Source organism: Simochromis diagramma, unplaced genomic scaffold, assembly GCF_900408965.1.
Source record: "Simochromis diagramma unplaced genomic scaffold, fSimDia1.1 OVJJ01000603.1, whole genome shotgun sequence".
In the NCBI taxonomy this organism is placed as follows: Eukaryota; Metazoa; Chordata; class Actinopteri; order Cichliformes; family Cichlidae; genus Simochromis; species Simochromis diagramma.
In genome coordinates this window covers 22,429,695-22,451,788 of record NW_024387414.1, presented here as the reverse complement: position 1 = coordinate 22,451,788, position 22,094 = coordinate 22,429,695, and the positions used below count along the sequence as shown (strand labels likewise).

At 39.5% G+C, this 22,094-nt stretch overlaps 1 protein-coding gene across 5 annotated transcripts in view; it reads right to left on the bottom strand.

Moving 5' to 3' along the window:
- LOC120721315 (ephrin type-A receptor 6-like) overlaps positions 1 to 19,117 on the bottom strand; it is an 80,874-nt gene extending 61,757 nt beyond the window's left edge. Inside the window, exons 1-2 of one of the 5 annotated variants that reach the window (XM_040011561.1) lie at positions 18,391 to 19,117; positions 7,383 to 7,451 (exon numbers count right to left, since the gene is read on the bottom strand). In XM_040011561.1, the coding sequence (XP_039867495.1) occupies positions 7,383 to 7,451; positions 18,391 to 18,469 (148 nt within the window). In that variant the 5' untranslated portion in view covers positions 18,470 to 19,117. The remainder of the gene's footprint in view (positions 1 to 7,382; positions 7,452 to 18,390) is intronic. The other 4 variants (XM_040011556.1, XM_040011558.1, XM_040011557.1 and 1 more) reach the window with 4 other exon arrangements.
- Between the last annotated feature and the right edge of the window lie 2,977 nt (positions 19,118 to 22,094).

The following is a 22,094-nucleotide window of genomic DNA, read 5'->3' as shown; positions in this document are numbered from 1 at the left end:
CCTATGAAATAACAGCTCTTAGGAAAGTCCAGCGCAACACCAACACAAATCTGCTCTCTACCTCGCTGAAGTCTGGAAAAATTAGTACTCTCCTTCTCAGAGGTCAGAGCCAAAGAGGAATAAAGGGGACAGGTGGAAGTATTATCAAACTTTATTTAACTCAACAAAACAATAATTAAGATTAAAATTGTAATAGTTAAAAAACTACTTCAAGAGATATATGGTCAGTGTGGGATCATTTATGAATTGTTCAGTAACATGTTATAACATTATCCTACTGCATTACGTTTTAAGTGTGATGATCTACTCCACCCTGCTTTCCTCATCTGCTGATATTGGGAAGGTGGTGTGGCTTGTTTGCAATCAGCCAATACTGGCAATAGCTGGGTCCAATGTCCCAGGGCTCTATAAACACGGGTGCACATAAGTGGTCCGCAGGTGCGCATTCGCTGTCAAAATAAAAGACGCGCACCAGATAAGAAGTTGCAACCGTGTTTGCGTACATAAGATTTTCTGGAGGAGGACAGACATTTGTTTAGAATTCTTAAAAATGTCGAAGAAGCTCCTTTAAGCAATTACTTTGATGTTCCTCCACCTATAAGAAATGACAGAAGGAGTCCGAACCGCAAAAGAAGCGCGTATTCTCGGAAAAGTGGTTGCAGGAGGTGAGCTGGCTTCAAACAAATGATGAATGCACAGAGATGTGGTGCAGAATATGCCGTGAAAATCCCACTCTAGCGGACAAAAACAGTGCCTTTTATATGTATGCAAACGCGCATTGCAACTTCTTATCTGGTGCACGTCTTTTATTTTGACAGCGAATGCGCACCTGCGGACCACTTATGTGCACCCGTGTTTATAAAAGCCCTCAGAGCTCAGCTGCTGGGTCTCTCTCCTCGTTGTGACACGTTTTTGATGCTTTCCAGTTTGGTTTTGTACACCAAACAACATTGCATACACCAGGGATGTCAACCATTTTACACTGTGGGCCACATACTTTGATGTTAAGTGGGCCAGACGAGTGAAACTCACCTTTGTGTCAGTGCAACAATGTTTAACGACACATTTATTCCCTGAGATATCTTATTATGAGTGAAGTGAAAGAAGTGCAATTTCAACAGCATGTCAGTTTGTCTACATGACAAAGAAATGTTCCTGTAATAAATGGAAAACATCTGTCAGCATGACTCTTTGGGCGGAAATAATAAGAAATTACTGTGTAAAATTAGTTCTATTAGCTCATTGGACAGACTGTCCTGTAATCATAAGTAAACATCCTGTTTTTTTTTTCTTTTTCTTTTTTTGGTTTGTTGGTTTTACTGTGGATTCATTGTAAAAAGAAATAAAAAAAAATAAAATAATTTCAAAATTTTTTCAAGTAAATAGTGAAAAAACAGGAACTTTTATGCCATTTACTTGTTCATCTGTTGGTTTGTGTAGTATAACTGAGTTTGAGGGAGGTCTTTATCTGTGAAATGCTGTAAAACGTACAACAATACAGTCAAAAGTCCAAAACTTTTTATCATCCTTGTTCCAAAGCCCTCCAGTGGGCTGGATTGGAGTCTTTGCTAGGATACTTCTGACCAGAGATGGGCTGTAATCCAATTACTTTTTTCAAGTAACGAGTAAAGTAAGGGATTACTATTGCAAAAACGGTAATTAGATTACCGTTTCTTTCCCGTAGGAACGCTGCGTTACTGCGTTACTAAAACCGTGATTTTTTTTGCTAGAATGTCTCATGACAGTGACGTAAGCAAGTGCAACAGCTGTGTGCAGATCAACAATGGATAATATGTCGAGTGCGGGAGAGAGTATGAGCGTGCAGCGTGGAAGTACTGACCTTACTTTAAGTTTGATTCCATAAAAAGTGACAAAAACATTAGTGTCCGTTGTGCGTGGGAAGAAAACTTCTTTTTACAGCGAAAAAACCCCCTAAACTTCCAAGCAAGCACCGAGTGCGCAACGACGTAATGGGAAACTCACCGAGAAACTCGCGGATTCTTCCACTGACCGCTGCGGCACACCTGCACCAGGGTAAACCTCCGCCTACCCCAGTCCTGCTTTACAGGTGAAAATAAAGCGACGGGACCGCTAGTCTTTGACTTAATTTATTTTCTGCTGTGTTTTACTTGCATCTATTTGAAAGACTGAGTGTAAACACAAAAAATATATATATATTTTATGTGCTGGAATGTGCAGAAAATAAGTTTAAATGTTAAACAAATGTCTTCCAGTCAGAGAATGTTGCATATAGTTAAATTTTTGCTTGATGCATAAAGTTAAAAGATTAAAACTGATAAAACAAGTTTTAAAAAGAGACTTTTCCATTTGATTACATTTTGTATGATGGATTATGTAGAAAAAGTAGAATTGGGCTGACAGATCTATCGCTTTATCACCTATTCAGGTTGTAAATCGTGTTTTTAAAAAGTAACTAAGTAACTAAGTAATTAATTACTTTTGAAAATAAGTAATCAGTAAAGTAACGGGATTACTTTTTTGGGGAAGTAATCAGTAATTAGTTACTGATTACTTTTTTCAAGTAACTTGACCAACACTGCTTCTGACCCTCAAGCCTTATGTGTGACACTCCTGGCACACACCATTTCTCCACCCATGGACTCATTTGGACTACTGATTGCTGATTACACAGGTCCTTTCTCTTTTTAATTAATTTAAAATACTTTTTTTTCCTAAAATGGCATTCCCGTCTTTGTAGTGTATGGATTAGTGTCCTCTTCATGCACCTCCTTGTTTAAAAAAAAAAAAAAAAAACGCAGAATTTGTGTATAAGTTGTGAACATGTTAAAAATCTGAAGAGTTTTGGTGCTTGATAAGGCAAGTGGCGAGATCCCCGTGATTTCACGCTGAAAGGCACTCACATTCCCTTCACAGTGTGCTTCCATACTTCCAATGCGGTGCCCATTAATTTCTTCTTTGGCAATATTTGACAACGTTCACAGGTGTAATGTATTCAGTGATGGTGACCCATGGCAGCACGGAGAGCTCTTGCTATAAAAATAGCACGGTAAAACAGAAACAACATTTTATCTCATTTCTGCAAGTCTTTACAACAGTTCCCCCCCTCCAGTCAAGAGCATTAATCAATGAAATCCCATCTATGGCTGTGACATCATCTCTGTGAGTGCACAGTCACAGCGCCTACCCACAGGCGCACTCACTCTCTATTGTGAGTGAAAAAGAAAGAGATAAAGCCCACCTCCGACACAGTGTGTTTGTTCATTTAGCTGTGATCACATGCAAAAATGTTAGCAGTATGACGTCAGGTCAGTCCCTTTGCTCCTTTGCACATCCATTATGGAGTCACGCCAAGAGTTTATGCTCTAATAGCTAATCTGACTCAGCGACCATTTGAAAAGACAAAAGCACGGAGCAGTCTGATTTCAGCATTAGTGTTAGTGGTGGTGTTTTTGCATGAGCATGTTAACAACAGTTTATTTGTGTGAATCCACAGCTGCATTGTGTATACAAATGTAGCAATCCCTCGCTGTCTGCACTCTGGTCACGGCTCAGGCATGAAGAGAGCCATTATCTGGCCCTTGCTAAGCCCCCTGAGCCAATTTGATATGATGAATGTGCAATTTCCTTTGTCTCCACACAGCCAGTTAATTACAATCTCTATCAATAAAGTATGTCCCACTTCAGTGGTCGACATTATAGACCAAAGAGTCACATCTTCAGACGACCTGTCACTCTAGTGTACGGCGGATTTTGCCAAATCTGGACTAATTTAATGGGGTTGTGACTGTTTTGAGAACAAGTTAGATAACCAGAATAGATACACTTTGAGGGAGACTTAATGAACCACTTTAGTATTTACAGAGACTTCATTTAGCCTTGATTCCCAGCTGGTAATTAAGGTCTGAATTATAATAAGGTGGCCTTGCCTCTGTTCAAAAGGAGGACATAGAGAGATGTAGGGAGGGAGCCTGTGAGACAGACCAAGGGAGACAGAAAGATATTGATTTGGACCAAATTAGAAGAGTCTTTGATGATCATGAGCAATGTTCCACGGCACGTTTGGCAGCACAAAATTTTCCAGTAACTCCCTTCTCTGTCCCAAAAAGTTGATTATGTTCAGCTGGACGCAGCGTTTTCAGTGGGAGAAAAGTTTCGTCACTCATCCAAGTGACTTCTTCAGGCTCAGCTGACTGCAGCCCCTTCTCTGTCTGTCTCTCCTTCTGTTACACATATACATAAAGCCAAGCGCACACACAAACATACATGCATAGCAATGTGGGAATGAAACTATTAACTTCCACAACTATCTTTTGAGCCAGGAAATAATGGTCCAAGACCACAGTGGAGGCAATTTGATACACCGTTTTTGTTTTTCACGCAAGCACAATTACACTGGTAATCACTTATCAGGAGTCCAAATCACATTAGTTTTGTCTGTGCATTGCTTTAGAAGCATAATAACCTGAAGCTGTTCTGCACTATCGGATTATTGCAGAGGCACACTTTGGGAGATGTACGGTGTGGCTCTGGAAAGCTTTTGGGACAAATCTCACTGCAACATAATGAAAGGGTTTGATGGCTTACAAGAGCTGTCCCTATTTGAAGGCGGGCTGTTTTGAGTATGTTCTGTAATTTTAAGCATTACGTTGATTGGTTACATTTCCTTTCATCGGCCAATGAAACCTTTGCAACTGGAACTGCCATTCCTGTTACCAGCTATTCATACCAAGGTAAAGGGCTGTATATCATCAGACAGGACATTCAACAATATTCTCCTTCTGAAATCAGAAACATGCTCTAATATTTCTGTATGCTGTAACGCTTTTTTATGCCATAGCAGATGGTCTGAACGGGATCAAAAGTGTGATCGGGGACTTCTGCTTCTAACTGTAAAACAATATCCTGTGTAATGATCTCCTGTGTCCTTCTTTTACCCGAGACACGTTGGGTGTCTGCACATTACAGGAGTTATGTTGCAGGCTGTTTCATCTCAGAGGTTTCCTGCGGAGTTCAGAAGTGCCATGGGGCTGTTTTTCCGAGAGTCGGTCCTTGTTTTAAAAAGGCGATGTGATGCACATTCCTTTCAGTGGTTTCCCAGTCTTTCACTAATCTACAGGTGACAGTAACGCAACAAGACACGACTAATGATGACAAAGGCAGGGGAGAAGAACACTTCAAGCTCATGAATTTTTGAAAGAGGCTTTGCAATTGCTTGATAAGTAAGGAAATACGCATTTACCATTTTCTCACTTAACTGTCTGCACCTTCCTTTGAAGATTTCCATTTACAAGAATATCATCCTACACTTTTATGTTGTAAAGAACTAAAGAACCTCTGTTGCTTAGCCTTCTTTGACCTCTGATTCTTGTTGTCTAGTAAGTGCACAGACCAGAAGGGTTTGGGGTTTTTTTTGTTTTTGAAAGCCTAATGCAGAGACAAACTGTGTTTTAAGTAGTAGTTTGCAGAATATGTCTGTGCATATATGCATGCGTGCATATGTGTGTGCGCGTGCGTGTGTGTGTGTGTGTGTACTCGCAGGTGGTTCATTAACACTATCTAGACACTGAGTATTCAGGATCCCTAAATATTTTAGGATATGTATATAAGGTATGAGGATAAGGATAGTCCACAAGGCTGAGCTCCACCAGGGTGACAGACAGTTCTATAAGGACCCCTGGCTTTTTTTTTTTAAGTTTCCTGGATGTGGTTAGAGAAAGCCACTGGGAAAAAAATGAATCATTATTTTCTATGAGATGATAATAAAAGTGGACAGCAGCATCTAATTCATCTGACTCTGAGCACAGATGATGCAGGTTCCTGAAAAAGTCATTCCAGCGTCTGTCTAAATGTTACTGCTGATCAGATGAAATGATCCCATAGAAGGGACGACGTGTCAGATACCTGCTTCGTAAAATACAAAGCAGATCAGTGGATAAAGAAAAAAAGAGTTTTTAATTTGGTGAATATTTCATTGGCAGTAATTGTACCAGATGCTAGTTTCAATAAATGATTTGTATACGAGCCATTTATCAAGGAAGAACATTTGCTTTGTTTTTTGAGAATTTTTGCATTTTTATTTTGATTGATCAGAGGAAAAAAAGGGCAAAAAAATGAACTCAAACTCCTGGACTCACTGTCTAATCATAGTTTAACCAACACAGGTAAACACAATGTTTGCCTGTCACACCGTGGATCTCTTCACAAGCTGAAATCATGGCTCTGTTGCAGCTTGACCTTGTGGCCTCTTCTTGTTATGTTAGGTTTAACACTTGTTTGAAAGCTTTTAATCCGCTCTGTTTACGGACAACGAAATTCTATACAATTCAGTGTTTTTGTACATTTTTTATAAAGTGCCCCGAGGCAGCTGCTGCTGTGACTTGGCATTAAAAAAATATAATGTAACTGAATTGAACTAAACTGAAAATCATGCCTCACAGTAAAATAAATAGAATGTAGAAGTATACATAATCTTAAAAAGAAGCAGCAGTGACAATATTAGAAAGTTTTTACTACTTGTACTGTGCGATGTGCAGTGTGTACATGTGTGTAATCGCCTACAGTGGAGTCGGTGCTTTCACAAGGACATGTGTGATGGAGGCATGGAGCTCTGTAGATGAGCTGCTCATCAGTCTTTTAGGTGGTTTGTGTTGACCTTCATCCACCACACAGCAGAGGTTCATACAGGAAGTGGGTTGAATGTTTTTAGTGCCACAAATTGTGTTTATGTCTGGGGGGTCTGGTTCACCTTCACCGTGCAATTATTGTTGTTGTGTTATTCTATTTACTCCATTTTATTCTATTTGTTATTTTAATGCTGGCCTTGGAAACAGATTCAGTTCTTTCATTTTTTAAACATGTTGAATGACCACCTAACGATCTGTCTAATTCCTTATGATCATCAGCTGGACAAATGCTGCACTACATAGTGGCACAGCTGGTAGAATGGTTGTGATGCTGAGATTGTTCAGCTCAGGGCAGTAGGCTGTCTCCCCTATAAGCACCACTACTGTGTTTCCAACTAACTTTATAATGGCACGAATGGGGTTACAGTCATGGGTCAAACGTTTGGAGAGCATTGGGCTCACCATGTAACCCTGTGAAGTACCCTTTACTTAGAATAGAGTGAACTAGGTTGGTCAGAGACAAAGTTTATGATGCAGGTTTTTGCAGTTTGCTGACCAATTTCTGAAGAATGATGGTGTTTGATGCAGCTCTCTGAAGTCCACTGATATAACGGTTTTATCTTTTAGTTGAGGATGAGATGAGAGGTAGGCAAAGTTATACGTATCTAGCTTAGTGGTAGAAGATGCTTCTGATTTGTGACAGGGCACGCTTCTCGAGAGATTGATTGATTGATTGATTGATTGATTGATTGATAATACTTGTGAGATGTTCCTCACCTGGCATTAAGACCAATGTTGGGTCCTCATAGGGTGGGGTATTCAGTTGAGGAGACTTGCTGGTCTGGTCTGTCAAATGGGGAAAGAACTGAAAAGTGTCAGACAGCTTGCAGTCATCACTGGGTGGTCTTTTTGTCCATCAGTTTATACTTAAAACCTTTCCATATGCTGTGGGATGGTTTGTTGTAAAAATAGTTCACAATGTGCTCATGTCGCTTTGAAGTTTTCCCCATGATTCAGGCTTGTTTGTCACTTTATCTGTCATCTGCATCCCGCTCCCTGAGTGGTATCCTCACACTGCTGTTTATCCATGGCCTCAGGCTAGGAAACACCTAAGAAGTGTTTTTATGTTAACACATTTTCTGTGCAAAAGTTTATGTAACTAGGGACTTAACCAGCATGTACCTCTAGGCCTGATTCTTCTGCAAACAAATCCCACTCTGTGTTATCAAAATTGTGCTGCAGCACTGAGGTGGCTTCCCCAGGCTGTACTTGTACTGTCCTGATAGCTGTTATTTTTTATTTTATTTAAAAAAAAATTGGGTGGGGGGGGGGTGTTTCATTATACTTAAGCTGGAGTCAGACTTAGGGAAATGTGGTCTAGGTGTAAATAAGACATTTTAATGTAATTTGAGTAGAATAGACTTTGGGTCTTGTTCCCTCTTGTTGGAAAGTTGACATTTCAGTGGATAACCAGCTTAAGATCTGGTTCAAGTCCCTGTCAGCTCATCATTACTACCATCATATAGCTTTTTCGGTGTTAGCTTAGCATTACCATGCAGAGGAATACTGCCATGGCTGTCACCGTCATGAATTCATCCGAGAGAAAAAATGTTCTGCAACTGAACATAATAACTCCCAGTCCAGGCAGCTGTGTTTTTCACTGTTCCTCAGGTCCCTCATCTGGTCTGCTCTGTAAACAAAACTAGCATCTAGCTCTATGGCTGCATCACTTTTGTAATGACTGTCACACTGTGCATCATTATTCTCAGTCGCATCTCATTCTTGTTTACAATAGAACAGGAACTACAAGGAGCAGGCTCAGAAGGGCCGGTTTAAATAGGTTTACCCAATCATGGGCATTATATGTCCCCCACGGCACATCTGGCCCTTTGGTTGTCCCTGACCATCCATGTGAGGTCAATGGAAAATTAGGATTCCCATGTAAATAAGTATAAATCATTCAGTTTGTCCCCTTTGAACCATCAAATACTCTTTGATAAACTCCTCCTCACAGAATTGTTCACTTCATTGCTTTTGCTCTGAAGGTGATAAAATTTACATGTTTATGCAAGCAAATGCAGCTTCAGTATAAATGCATTGTAACAGATGTTTATAGAAGTTGTGAGATTGCTAATCCCTGAAAGATGTCAGTTCACATTTAAAAAAAGAAGAAAAAAGAAGAAGAAGAAAGATTGATACAGAATGTAGAATTTTAAACAAGACATGGACTTATTTGTAAAGACATAGGTAAAGCTGTGTGCTTAGTTAGTTTGTAAACAGCAGATTGCTGTGTTTAACGATTGCAACTTGAATCACCATTAAGAGACTAAACACGAAGAGAAAAGTGGGAATCTCAGTCTTTTTTAGCAAATCTGCAGAAGCAACAAGAACTTTTTACTAAGCTTTACACATCTAGGGATGGAGCAGTCAAGTCCAGATTTGTCATTTCCTACAAAATCCCCAAAAAACATCTCTTAGGGAGTTTCTCAAAGTGTGTTTGTTAGATTCTGATGCACTAATATGCTGAAAAAGGATGCATTCGAGAATATGGCTCTTTCCTGGTGAACCAAAAATAATAATAATAATTATAAGGACAGAGGACATTGCAGGAGTTTGAAGGCCTTTACTTACAGGATAAGTAATATCCGTGTGAATATTCCATTAATACTTCATTAAAAATATTTTTCAGGCTCAACTATTCTTAATTCAGCCGTTCCCTCTGACCGTGTGGTTTCGCAGGATGAATATGCACTTTTCATTTCTTTGAACCAAGCTAAATATTTTTGCATGTGAATAAACAGATCTTACCAATCAGACCACTGCATTTGACAAGTGTAGCTCAAAGTGTGCCTCAAAGACACACCAGTACTGAATACACAATCATATAGAAATAGTAAAATAATACTATTTTACCACAGACACACAGCTAGACACTGCTCCAGGTCAATTGGCTCTCCAAAATTATTTCTCTGCTTCCTCAAATGTGGTCCCAGCTGTGTTAACAAGAGCTAAATCTGCTCCACAGACATACTGAAATATGTACGAATGCAGTCGGGGTACAGCTTAAACTCCTGGACCAAACCATGAAATTCTTCCTGCTGCTGCCTTCTCTTGAGAACTGTGTGAACCCAAAATCTCTGTTTCACCCTTTTCTTGTTTAGAAACATCAGCACCAGCTCATCATGGCTTGATGTTGACTTTATTTTTTTCATAAATTTTTGTCTTAGGATGAATTTTCAGCAAAAATGCAATAAGTTCAGTGTGTATATACGTCATCTGACAAGTTCACATCTGAAAAATGTTAAATTGCCCATCACTGTTATGCAATAGTGTCTAATGGCCTTTAGTTAACCTTGAATATCTACGACACACAACGAACGTATCTTTGTACTTGGGAAAGTGAAAGAGTGTGAGAATATGAAGGAGCTAGCACAGTTAAAGTGGAACCTCTGTCTCTTTAGCAGTAAATAGTTCTTTGTTGTTAGGCTAGCTGCACTTGAATGGAAAATCCAGCTGTTAGCCGTAATGTTCGGGATTGTTAAGCACTTTATAATTGAGAATGGTTACTTGTTGCTTTCTGTTCCATTTGCCCGAACTGAACTTGGTAAAAGAGCTTTTGTCCATTTAGCACCCTCGGCTTGGAACAAACTGCAGAAGGAATGGAAAATGACTGAATTCATTTCATTAAGTGATTTTAAATCTAAACTACGAATCCTTGAGGCCAAGTCCATAACATGCAACTGTTTCAATTAGATTGATTGTCATTTTAACTGACTTTTTTATTTTATTTGTATTCTTTCACTTATTGTTGCATGTGTGTTGTTGCTGCCTGTGTTTGAGTAATTTCTGTAACTGTGAGACATCTGCTGCTGCCTATCTTGGCCAGGTCTCCCTTGAAAAAGAGGTTTTTAATCTCAATGGGATCTTCCTGGTTAAATAAAGGTTAATAAATAAATAAATAACGGTGTCTTTTTGAGTCACTGGATTGATAAGCTGGAGTGAGACACAATCACAGCTGATCCAATCCAAACATCCATCAGCATGTCTGCAGGAAAAAAAGAAAATCTCCAAATTGGAATCTCCTTTTCTTAAATTTGGACTTTGCTTTTCCTCACTTCTAATATGACGTAATCCAGTCAGTGACATGTGACATGGAAAAAAATGTCTCCAAAAAGTGTGGTATCTCTTCCTCAGAGCCTCTGTTTTTTGGGGGGGATGTTTTTGTCCATCGCACACATCGACCTATTTTTCCTGCTAATATGCTCAAGGCTCGCAAAATTTCAAAATCTCTGGTAGCCCTTCGGGCAGGCATTCTTCAGTTTTTGGTAGCCCTAAATAAATTTAAGTAGCCCGAATAAAAAAGAAAGCAATTTTTTTATGTTTTGTTTCCGTTACAATATTATACTTTATGTATAATATTGTAATGGAAACAAAAATTAACCAAAAAAATTGTTAAAATACAAATCACAACAACTGTATAAAAACCATCAACTCAAATACTTGGTTCAAATTGAACAGAAATTTCTATGACCTTGTCAGAACTGTGTAGAACATGAATCAGTCTGTGTCAGATCCTGAATCTGAAATTTCCACTGAAGTCACGGGTAAGAGGCAAGTGGAACCAAGATCTAAGCCATTTGCTTTTTGAAGTTTGCAAAGACTGCTAAATTTTGCCAATGGTAGTTCACTCTTTGCAACATAGCACGCTGTTCTAAACAGCTTTTTCAGGAGTTCTTGTTGTGCTTGGTTTATTTTTAGTATGTTTTTTTGCAATTGTTGTTTGTTCTGGGAAAGATACTGCAGACTGGGCAATAATGCATTTCTTGCATTTCTCATGGGTTCTGATGGGGTCATTCTTAAAATTACTGGTCCCAGTAACAAAGGCGCTTGTCGACTCAGAAATCAAATGAAACTCACAACACGCCTGGCAGAACATCATGTTATTTAGCTTGTCATACTCCAGCCACAGAAATTCTTTTGTCCATGAAACCAAAAAAGCTGAGCTTTCTTTTTGCCTCATAGTCTGATTTGTCATAACTTTTCCATTTTGTGGTAGGCTTTTCTTTGGCTGCCCCTTCTTCACCCTGACCTGTCTTATTTGGATGAGCAGAACTAAAATACCAGCGTAAATCCTGCTGCTTTTACACACGTACTTACATAACGGTCAGCAATTCTTTGCGCACTCAACCTCTCACATGTTTAAGCTTGCTGCGAGAGATTTCACTTGTCGCGTTTGAATAGTAAGCTAATGAGTGATAAGATGATGTCAGAGGAATTGGTGTGCAATTAATCGTCACTCACCAATCAGTGCTGCTGCTCTCTACACACCGTTCGCGCAATTTCAAAATGAAAGTGAAAGCAAAAAACAAGCGCAAATTCAAACGCGATTTCAATATGTCACATATTGACAGTGGCTCATCGATGCCAATGACATAACTACTCAGCTACATTGGCGAAAGAATGCAAAAGCATAGACATATATTTTCCTTCCTATGATAGCCCGACGGGCAGGGCTGAGTTAGATTTTGGTAGCCCGACTGGAAAAATCGCTAGCCCCGGGACGTCGGGCTAGCGATTTTGCGAGCCCTGATGCTGATTCCATTCATGATCATGCTTTGGTAAGAAACACAGTATGTCTGTGGTGTGATGTGTAGTAACCTGTTATGTTATAAACTGCTTGGATGTGCTTAGGGAAAAAAAGAGAATATTTTATTTCATAAAATAGTGCTGATCCTATCAGCTGATTGCGCCGCTCAGTATACCCGGCCAGAGGAGGAGAAATCAGAGTTTGACTTGACTGACTTGAGTTTGTCCTGTGAACCACTTGAGTCACCTAACTCAAACAGACCCTCCTCCACACAATCTTCATTCATAAAGTGCTTTGAAAAGGCAAACATTAGAGCTAACAGGTGTTGGAAACAAGTGTTTCAGTGCAGCTAGCCAAACAACAAAGAGTCACTTACTGCTAAAAGAGAGACAGTGAAAGTTGATATCCTCGGTTTCTTAACATAAAGCTCATTGTTACATCCAATACAAAAGTGATCCCCTTACAGTGTTGGGTAAGTTACTTTAAATTAGTAACTTAGTTACATTACTAGTTACTTCTATCAAAAGTAACTCAGTTACTTCAAGTTACTGGTTACTTTCAGAGTAACTAGTTACTAGGGAAAGTAACTTTGGTTTTACTCAGAATTCTCTTGTTAATGTGTTGCATCCGTAACTGGATACCCAGCAAGATTGCCAGTCTTCTAGCTTGCTTACTTGCCACAAGTGCACTGTGCCACCTACCAATAGAAAGGAAAAAATAATGTGCACATTTCCACGAGAGAAATCCCACACCTGATTCTATTCTAGCCTGCTTTTTACATCCAACACAAAAACTGCAGTCGTGGTGCTTTCGATTGTACTCAGAACTCAGAAATTCTGCCTTCTGAATAGGAAGATGTAGGTAACACCAGACTGCAGATGAGCTGCATACAGAGCTGGACTGGGACAAAAAATAGTCCCGGGCATTTTGACTAGAGACCGGCCCACCATTATAGGAAAAACCATAAAGCCTTTGAATGAAAATAAACACTGTTGTGACAGTGATGTACACTGTTCTGATGGTATATATGTATCAATCTATCAATGATGCTCAATTTTTCATCTGTCAGCTACTTAGAAAAGGATCCTGGGGTTATTTGTCTCTCAGAAACAGTTCATAACTTCCCTTCAACTCATTCATGTCACCTAAAAGGTAAACCTGTTTCTCCATCATAACTCTGATGATTCAGTAAGGACATCTCCTGGTTTCATCTTCATGTTTCTCTCTCACCACATATTCAAACCGATATCATGACCAGCAGGTTTACAGCTGTGGCTCCAGCCAACATCAGCTGATACTAGAAATTAATATTAAATAAATTCTAACAACAGCTGATCAAGCTTAAAAATGCTGCTGTCGTTTACCGCGACATCTGCTGGTTTCCTCTTTCTGGCGCAAAGTGGGCGATAAACAAACAAGAGAGCCGATCAGCTGATCATTGATCAGTTTCATGATTGAAGTAGAAACAGGAGAGGGAGGGGAGAGAATGAGAGAGAAGAGGCAGCTGTGCAGCAAAGACACAGAATAACTCCAGCTTTGTGTCTTTTTCATTGTAGGGACAAACTGTTCCTTTTCACCTCAATACGAAACGCGTAATATTTTCTCTGAATACGAGACGTTTCTGTTTTTTACGGGACGGTTGGCAACTCTAATAATTAACATTATGAACAAAATAAAGTTCAACATCAGTAACATAGCACCCACCCAGCTGTATAGAAACGCCGTCATGCTAGCTAGCACGCAGTACGAAAAAGTCAGCATAACGAAAATAAACTCCACCTAAACTTGGTTCATATCTGACCCAGATGGACTGCAGGTTATAACTTCTTACCTGAAGTTCAGTTCACCTGATACTCGGACCGGCGGCTGCTTCGGGTCTCTCCTCTTGCCTCCCTTTTCCTTCATCCACCTGCTGGCCTCCACCACTTGCTAATGTTATTGAATCTGTGGAAGCTCCGCGATAGCCACCACACGAAGTAACGAATAACGAGCCTATCTAAATTCCAGTAACGAGTAACGCGTTCCCGGTTTTGGCATAATAACTAGTTACCGTGCTCGTTACCACAATAATAACGTAGTTACTGTAACGCGTTACTTAATAACGCGTTAGTCCCAACACTGTCCCCTTACAATGCGATCTAGTTTAGTCCCTTTGTTTTTCCCTGAATTATTAGTTCTGTTATTATTTAGGTAACATAAACTAATGTAAGTCTATTGATTGCAGCCAAACAACCAACCCAGTGATGTCAAGTTCTGTACTGACACAAGATGGTACTAAATATGTTCTAAAAACTTTCACGTTCAACATTTATTTCTTAAATTCAGCTTCACAGACAATTGAAATCTATGTAAGTTTTTGATAGCAGGGCTCCTTGGTGTAAATTAGCCTCTGTACACGTAGCATTTCATGTCCTCTTTAAAGAGTATATGGCAGGGACTGATTTCTCAATGGATGCAACATCACGCTTGGCTAGACTGGTTATGAAATAGACAGCCATCGGTTTTAACACCTGCCAGTTTGTCCCAAGTCTGACTGGGAACAATGCTGCACTGTTAAAGCAAGTGCAAAAGAAAAGTGTCTGAGATTATCCCAGAGCTCTAATTCATATTATTGCATTTTAATATACATCAGGAGACGTTGTGTAAATCAGTGCTAAAAATTAACCATGTTGTTTAACTAAATTAGTTAACTTCCCCAATGCAAAAGCACTGAATTATATATAATTTATTTCACATTTGGAGGAGTATGAGAATGCACATGGTGACATAGGCTACCACACAGCTGTCAGTTTCCTCAGCCTTGGCAAATTCCTAAAAAGAGTTGAAATTCTCGGGTTTGTGAAAAGAAAGGTAAAGTTTTTGATGTTATCGCGCTTCCATATCAACCTCAGATATCGAACCTGACTTTAATCACTTGTTCATACCCAAAACAGACTGAATTTGTCTCACATAGAAAACAAGACAGAGAAAGATGACGTAATTAATTAAAAGAGTAACACTTTGTATGAAGGTAAAAATATTTGAAATTCAGCAAGAACTTGCACAATTGTTTTGTTGTGCATGTTGATTAAATGGTGATAGAATGTGTGTGTTTTGCCTCTGCCTAGTTCCTATTTTAATTGGCTAATTGTAATATTTATTCTCACCGGTAATAGTTTATAAAGAGATCAAATTAATATTAATATTAGGCAGAATTGAGTTCAGCTTATTTGTGCAGCCCTACAAAACAGTCCCAGTTTTTCATGTGGCCCCTTGAGGAAAATTAATTTCCCACCCCTCGGTTACCCTAGCCCACTTCCTGCACTTTTCTTCGTGGTCGTGCCACTTCATTAGTGGGGCAGTTATTCCTGTGGAGAATGGTGTGCACAACATCTTCAGCAGGATAAAAACTGCGTCAAATAAAAGATCCACGTCATAGTCCCTGATGGATAGTAGAAAGATGGTAATCGACGCATATGTAACGAAGGCTGCTATTTTGTTAATGAACAATAGATTAAGAGAACTGAAAACGTGAGGCTGATAGCAGAAGAGAGCTGAACACCTGCATCTGCACAAGCCACCATTACAGTTCTCTTCACTTTACCCATTTTTTAATCTGTTCTATGGACCCCTTTGTGGGAAAGGGCACAGATGGTGAACACACACATTTTCTTTTTTTTTTATTGTTAATTGTCATTAGAATAATTATTCTCATGTTTTAATTAAAGCATGCATGACTATGCAGACTTATCTGTGATAACACTACATAACAGTGCACCAACTATTTATCTACCCTTCATGTGGACCTCAATGAAGTATAACAGGAATGACAACTTGTCTGTGTTATGTGCAACTCTCCTAGTATAATTCTAACCAAACGACCTCAGGGAAACAGACACCTGTTTGGAGCTTCCAGTCTTCCCAGTGGATACCTGGGAAAAGAGTTCCTGTTCCATCCACAGGTTGTATGTTGAAAAAAGAAGTCAGACTACAAAGAGAAACAGAAAGCTTCTGGTGAAAATCCTATCCTTTAGAGATTCTGCATGTTCATCTGCATTCATTTGTCGTAGAAATGAGCCTATAAGCAGGCTATATGGGCTTAGGTTTAGCAGTTTGTCATGTAGTAAAGTGAGTATGTCATGCAGTCTGAAAGACTGCAGACTGATTCTACTTCATGTACCAGATGAGCAATTTTAATTTAAGTCAGCGGGGGACATGTGAGTCTGGGATCCACTTCTTCTCAACACTTCCATGGCTGAACTGCTGTCCACAGGAATCTAATAAAAGCAAGACTCTAGACTCTAAACCGAAACTGACAAAAGAAAGACTCCAAGGAATGAATTAGATACTTTACTGGAAACACAAACATGTCAGGCTCAATTGCTTACAAACTACACTTATTTAAGGTTACTCACAAGTTGGAGAGCCTCTCATTAGCTAAGAACAAGCCTAACCTATTATGTTACAAAAGAGCCTTGTTTTGACCAGCACATCAACTGTGTAGTTTTGCACCACAGTGTGGATGTCTGTGCTGAATTCCCACTCCTATACATTATAATGCAAAAAATGCTGCTTCCATATTACCGCCTATTCTTGTGAGAACACTGACTTTACAGAAATGCCGTATAAGAGCCTCGTCTAAAAGGTTCTCTTTTGAAAATAAGCAGATTGAAATTATTTATGAACAATTAAGTTTAAACGGTAATTTACCACTCCCTTTAACAATCTTCAATATACTTTATAGAAAATAAATATGTTTTATGACTCAATTAAAACCCCCACAGACACTATCTTCTGACTCTCATTTTCTTTTTTTCTATGAGGGCATAAACGTGTGATTCACATTCAGAAAACTCACTCAGACACATTGCACCATCTAACATAGATTAGCTTGTTCACACTACATTTTAAGCACCTCACGATGTCATTTTTTCAAGTTTCCCCTGTGTGCATCCCCTCTTCTTTAAGCCTGTCACCACCACAGGCAGACAGACATCCTGTGGGGGAAAAATGAGTGTGCGCCCACAGACACACAGACACACACACTCCCACAAAAGACAGAAAAATGTAGTGAAGGAGACTTTGACATTTGGCTAGCGAAGCTCCTGTCATCTTTGAAAACGTGTATCCTACACATTAAACATTCAGGAAGGAATATTAAACTGACCTCTTTGCAAACGTGCAAAGAGGAAGATGTCAAGAACAGATTGCATTAGGGCAACCATTTACCCATGTGACTTGCAAGCACAACGAAGGAGAAATAACACTATTATTTCCTGTCTTTCTCAAACATATGCAACTGCACACTGATGTCAGCATGACTTGAAAATGAATCCTGAAATATGGAGAGCTATTCTGATGAAGCTACTGTCAACCACTGGCCCAGCATAATAAGATTCACCTGCCTTAGAGGAATCCTCTTCGCAATATAAGGGGCTGCCATTTACAGTAGCACTGAGTGGTTCCTATAGCTGTGGTGATGTTTCTGTGCACTTGGAGGTGAATAAGATGTCATTTTGGCTCAAGGAGCTTCAGCCTGTAGACCAAGCAGCAGACAGCCTCCATGGTGTGAATCTTTTTTTTGTTGTTTTTTTTTGCAGTTGAACTCTTGGTGTGTTGTGTATTATGAAACTGAAATGCATGTGCAGTGCTGATTCTTTTTAAACCTGTGCCTTTCCACTGAAATGACTGTATTTTGAGTGTTTAGAAAATTTCACATTAACAATAGTATCATTTTAAGTCAAATGATCTGAAAAACTTCCTGACTTAATGTTGCCTTTGGATGATGTGTGCTGTAAGCAATACAGGATCATTAATTAGGACAAAACACAAACGTATTGAAACCAAGACTGACATCTATGGGTCCGGCCGACAAAATGAAAATCTCAGATGCATTTTCAGGCTGCAAATGCAGAGTGCACTTTAAAATCCGTCAAACGCTAATGTTGTTGTTATTGTTTGACAAATGCCGGGAAGCTGCATAAGAGAGAAAATTCCACAAATCACAAATAAAAAGCAAATCCGTCAGGCTTTAATGGGTGAACAAATTATTAACTTGTTTCGTTAAATATTCATCGTGCACATGTTCTCAAATGTTGAAAACGGCTGTACTTTGCGTTTTGCGTGTGAGCGTGCGTGTTGTGTTTTTGTTTGAGGAGACTAATTTGGTGCATCCACCCTTGTTCTAAGTGTGTGGTCATTGTGACGCCCTTTACTCACCTTGATTTGAGGTTCCCGGGTCCGACAGGATACTTTTAAGCAAGAACAAAAACACGCAGTATTTCCCACGGGAGCTCATCGTTGAGTCAGACAAGTGCGCTCAGAAGTGAAACGTTGCACAGACTCCTAAACAGATCTCCTCGCTGAAAAGGTAAGGTTTGTATCATAAAGGAGGATAGTGAAATCCCCCCCCCCCCCCAGTATCCAGATTCAGGAGGTCACGGTCGCATCCAGTTCGGGAGTTCGTTCTTTTTTTCTTTCTTTCTCTCTCTCTCTCTCTCTCTTTAGGCACGCATACCGGACACCTCCGTGTGAGCACGGGCAGACGAGAGATGTACACCGACAGTCTTTGTGCGCAAAACCCCGACAACTTAAGCTGCAGTAACTTAAATGATAACAATACTTAATTCGATGAGTATTGATCTGTGAACCTCAAAACACGCACAGGGTAACGTTTGCAAGCGCACAAAACGACAAAAGTGTCCAAAAGCGAAGTTCCGACGATTGTGTGCGTGGCAAAGTCAGTGGGCAGCGCTTGTTAGTCAGTGTTTTCATCCCCAACCGAGAGAAGAAAAAAGGAACAATCCCGAACGACTCACTTGCAGCCGGTGCATCCCCTGTTGTGTTTCTGTATCACTGCGTGTATCTCGCGCTCCCTCTCCCTCCTCTCAGGATAGGAGGGATGCTCTGGCGCAGGCTGAGGAGCTGATTTTTTGTACCACAACCAGACATTCAGCTGCCAAGTCCTTGCAAGCAAATAAAACTTGTTCTTGTTGATATGTGACCTCATTTCTCACTTTACATCATGTAAAATGCGTCATTTCCATCGGCTTCTGCTGTGGTATTGATTCCATGGGACGTTAGGGGATATAGAGGGAAATATGAAGCCATTATTAGACTAGTGTATCAATTCTGTGCTGTGATGTAGGTTATACCTGCATTGGATTATGTTGTTGGAATAGTAATGTGTCTGGGGCAGTTTCTATTTATGGTGGCAGGGAGGAAGGAAAGCAGACAGATATGGTTTAAGTTAATACAGAGTATGATGGGCTGAATGTGCACTCAAACAGACACACACATAGATCTTGCAGTGGGTGTCTTATTAGAAATGAACCAAATTAATGATTTACAGTTACACTGTAAGCTCTGGATAAAACATGTGTAGAGAAGACTTTCATCTCGATTCCAAAGACCCATCCTGATTAATGGCCTGTGAGCCTCAAGCTGTAACACAATAGTGGAAATAACTGTTAGAGTCTGCAGACAGAGGGATGATATAATCACCGTATGGACTCCAGAGTAACAGGTCAGGTGAGGGAGAGTAAATGTGCTCCAATCTGGGGCCTTTCAGTGGAGTTTGCATATTCTCCCTGCATGATTTTTCTAGGTACTCCACCTTCCCGTCACGGTCCAAAGACATGCATGCCGTTAGATTAACTGGCAGTTCTAAACTGACTATGAGTGTGAATGGTTGTCTGTCTCTTGATGTTAGCTCTGCGATAGATTGACAACCTGTCCATGATTACTGAGACTAACTTTGGTAAATCTAATTGTTATAACCCAAAGCAACTTCAAGGCTTTTTTTTGTTAGTTTTTTTTTTTAATCAGGTTGTTAATCAGGAAAAAGGGCAATTGAATGAATCCTGAATGGAGAACATCTGCTGTCAGTGGCTTCTTGTTTAGGAGAATGCATTTACTTTTAATTAAAGTTCTAGATAATTTAGCCAATTTTAAGTAGACAAAAAATATTAACTTTCAAATTTAACTTTTTTAACCTCCCTTTCTTTAACTTTGTTTTTTATAACAAATATAGAGCTCATTGGTTCTTTGGCTATGACTCAAGTGGTTACCTAGTGTAACATCGCCTGCTTCTTTCAGCACTAACGATACAGTGGTGCTGTACACAGCAGCCTTTCTTGGTTCGTTATAAAGTGTAATGTACATAATATGGACACTGCCAGTCAACAGAGTTTAAGCCTTCTGATAATGTTGCTGCAGGTCTCTGGGAGTCGTGTCAGCCTTCTTGACAACAACCACATAAAAATCATGGAAACACTCCTGAATCTCACAGACAGTGAAACCTGAAAATGACCATATTTTACAATATATTTTAAAAAGAGAAAAAGAAAAAAAGTAAAGTATTTGCACTTGTTTTCAGCGTTATGTTTTTCTCTTGTATCCTCCATTTGAACTGCTGTTTGAAAGACTAGTGGCTATTGATCCTAACGGTCAATTTTAAGCCATTTACTTCCCGCAGAGGGAATTGAATGTAACTGCTTTCCATATTTTCATGATTCTATTTTTGCTCTATAAGCAAACGGAGTGAGTGCATTTTTCCTACAAACAATTTTTTCTCAAAGAATGAGTCCTCATTAAAATCATCCATTTCCCAGAAATTTAGTGCAGATATTCAATATTTCTTAACTAGAGCAGTTGTCACTGTTACAGGCATGTTTGCGACTGCGAATTTAGATGTCACAGTGAGTGGAGGTTTAATCTATAAACTATGTTGTCTGACATCGGTATGCAGGCACCAGAGGAGTGAGACATCAAGCATAAAGGGGAGTACACACAGGAATAGACTAGCGCTGATGTAGCCACCAGAGACCCTGAGATGTCAATGACATTTGGAGACATGTGGCAACGACAGGTGAAATAACTGCTTCTGAAGTGACGTTGATGACTAGATATTGTTGACTGACAGATGACGGAGTGTCCACTGGTGACTTGTTTTCTACTAAAAAGTGATGGGCAGAGAGGGAATCGCTTTATATAAGGATGGGGCTTTATGAACCTACAGAACTATTTAAACTATTATTTTATCAGTTCATACCTTTACATTTAATGATATCTAGCAACAACCCTGTCAAGTTTGACATTGATCATATGAATGAAGTGCAAACAACATTCATGCACATACGGGGAATTCGTAGATTTATTATATTATACATAAATGGTATAAATACCAAATGAATGTGTGCAAAGGCAAATTATCTCAGCAAATGTCACTGTTGTGATTGTTTTAATTATATTGGCTTGTTGCCTTTTGTAACAGCAGCATCATTAACGCCTCTCAACTTTACCTTTTACCTGCCGCACATGGTTTTAGTGTGTTAACTTTAAAAATAGCACACAACCAATTCAACCTTGAATCGAAAGCACAGCTGTGGCTTTACACTAAAGCACCTGCTAAATGAAGAAGTATGAATAGAAAGAAATAGTACTTGGCTGTTGTTGTACAGCAGGTGATTTTTAAAAGTAAAAGTCATGATAACTTTAATCAAGCAAACCCATGTCTCTTGATTACTGCCGACGGACCCTCGTAGCATAACCACTGAGGGTCACAGCAGCGGAAAAAGCACCTGCTATTTTAATTCATGGGGATCTAACTGGCAAAATGTTATGAATATCCATCATATCGTTGCTGAGATACTGTATTACCATCTAAATGGCTGACTTTATTACCCATAGCTGTGACAGCATAGCTAAAAACTGTAAATCACTAGTGTGTGGCCACTGCAGTTTTGCAGAAATTTTAGTTCTTGTTTTGACAATGCTCCACCTGTGTGTTAATTTTCATGAATATCAGCCAACTAGAGGGTCCACAATAACAACAAGCAGCACTGGCATCACCTTTGCCTCGGGACTCACCTTGTTGGGGAAATAAAATTTTATGAAATAAAGGCTGAAAATGGCTAAAAGTC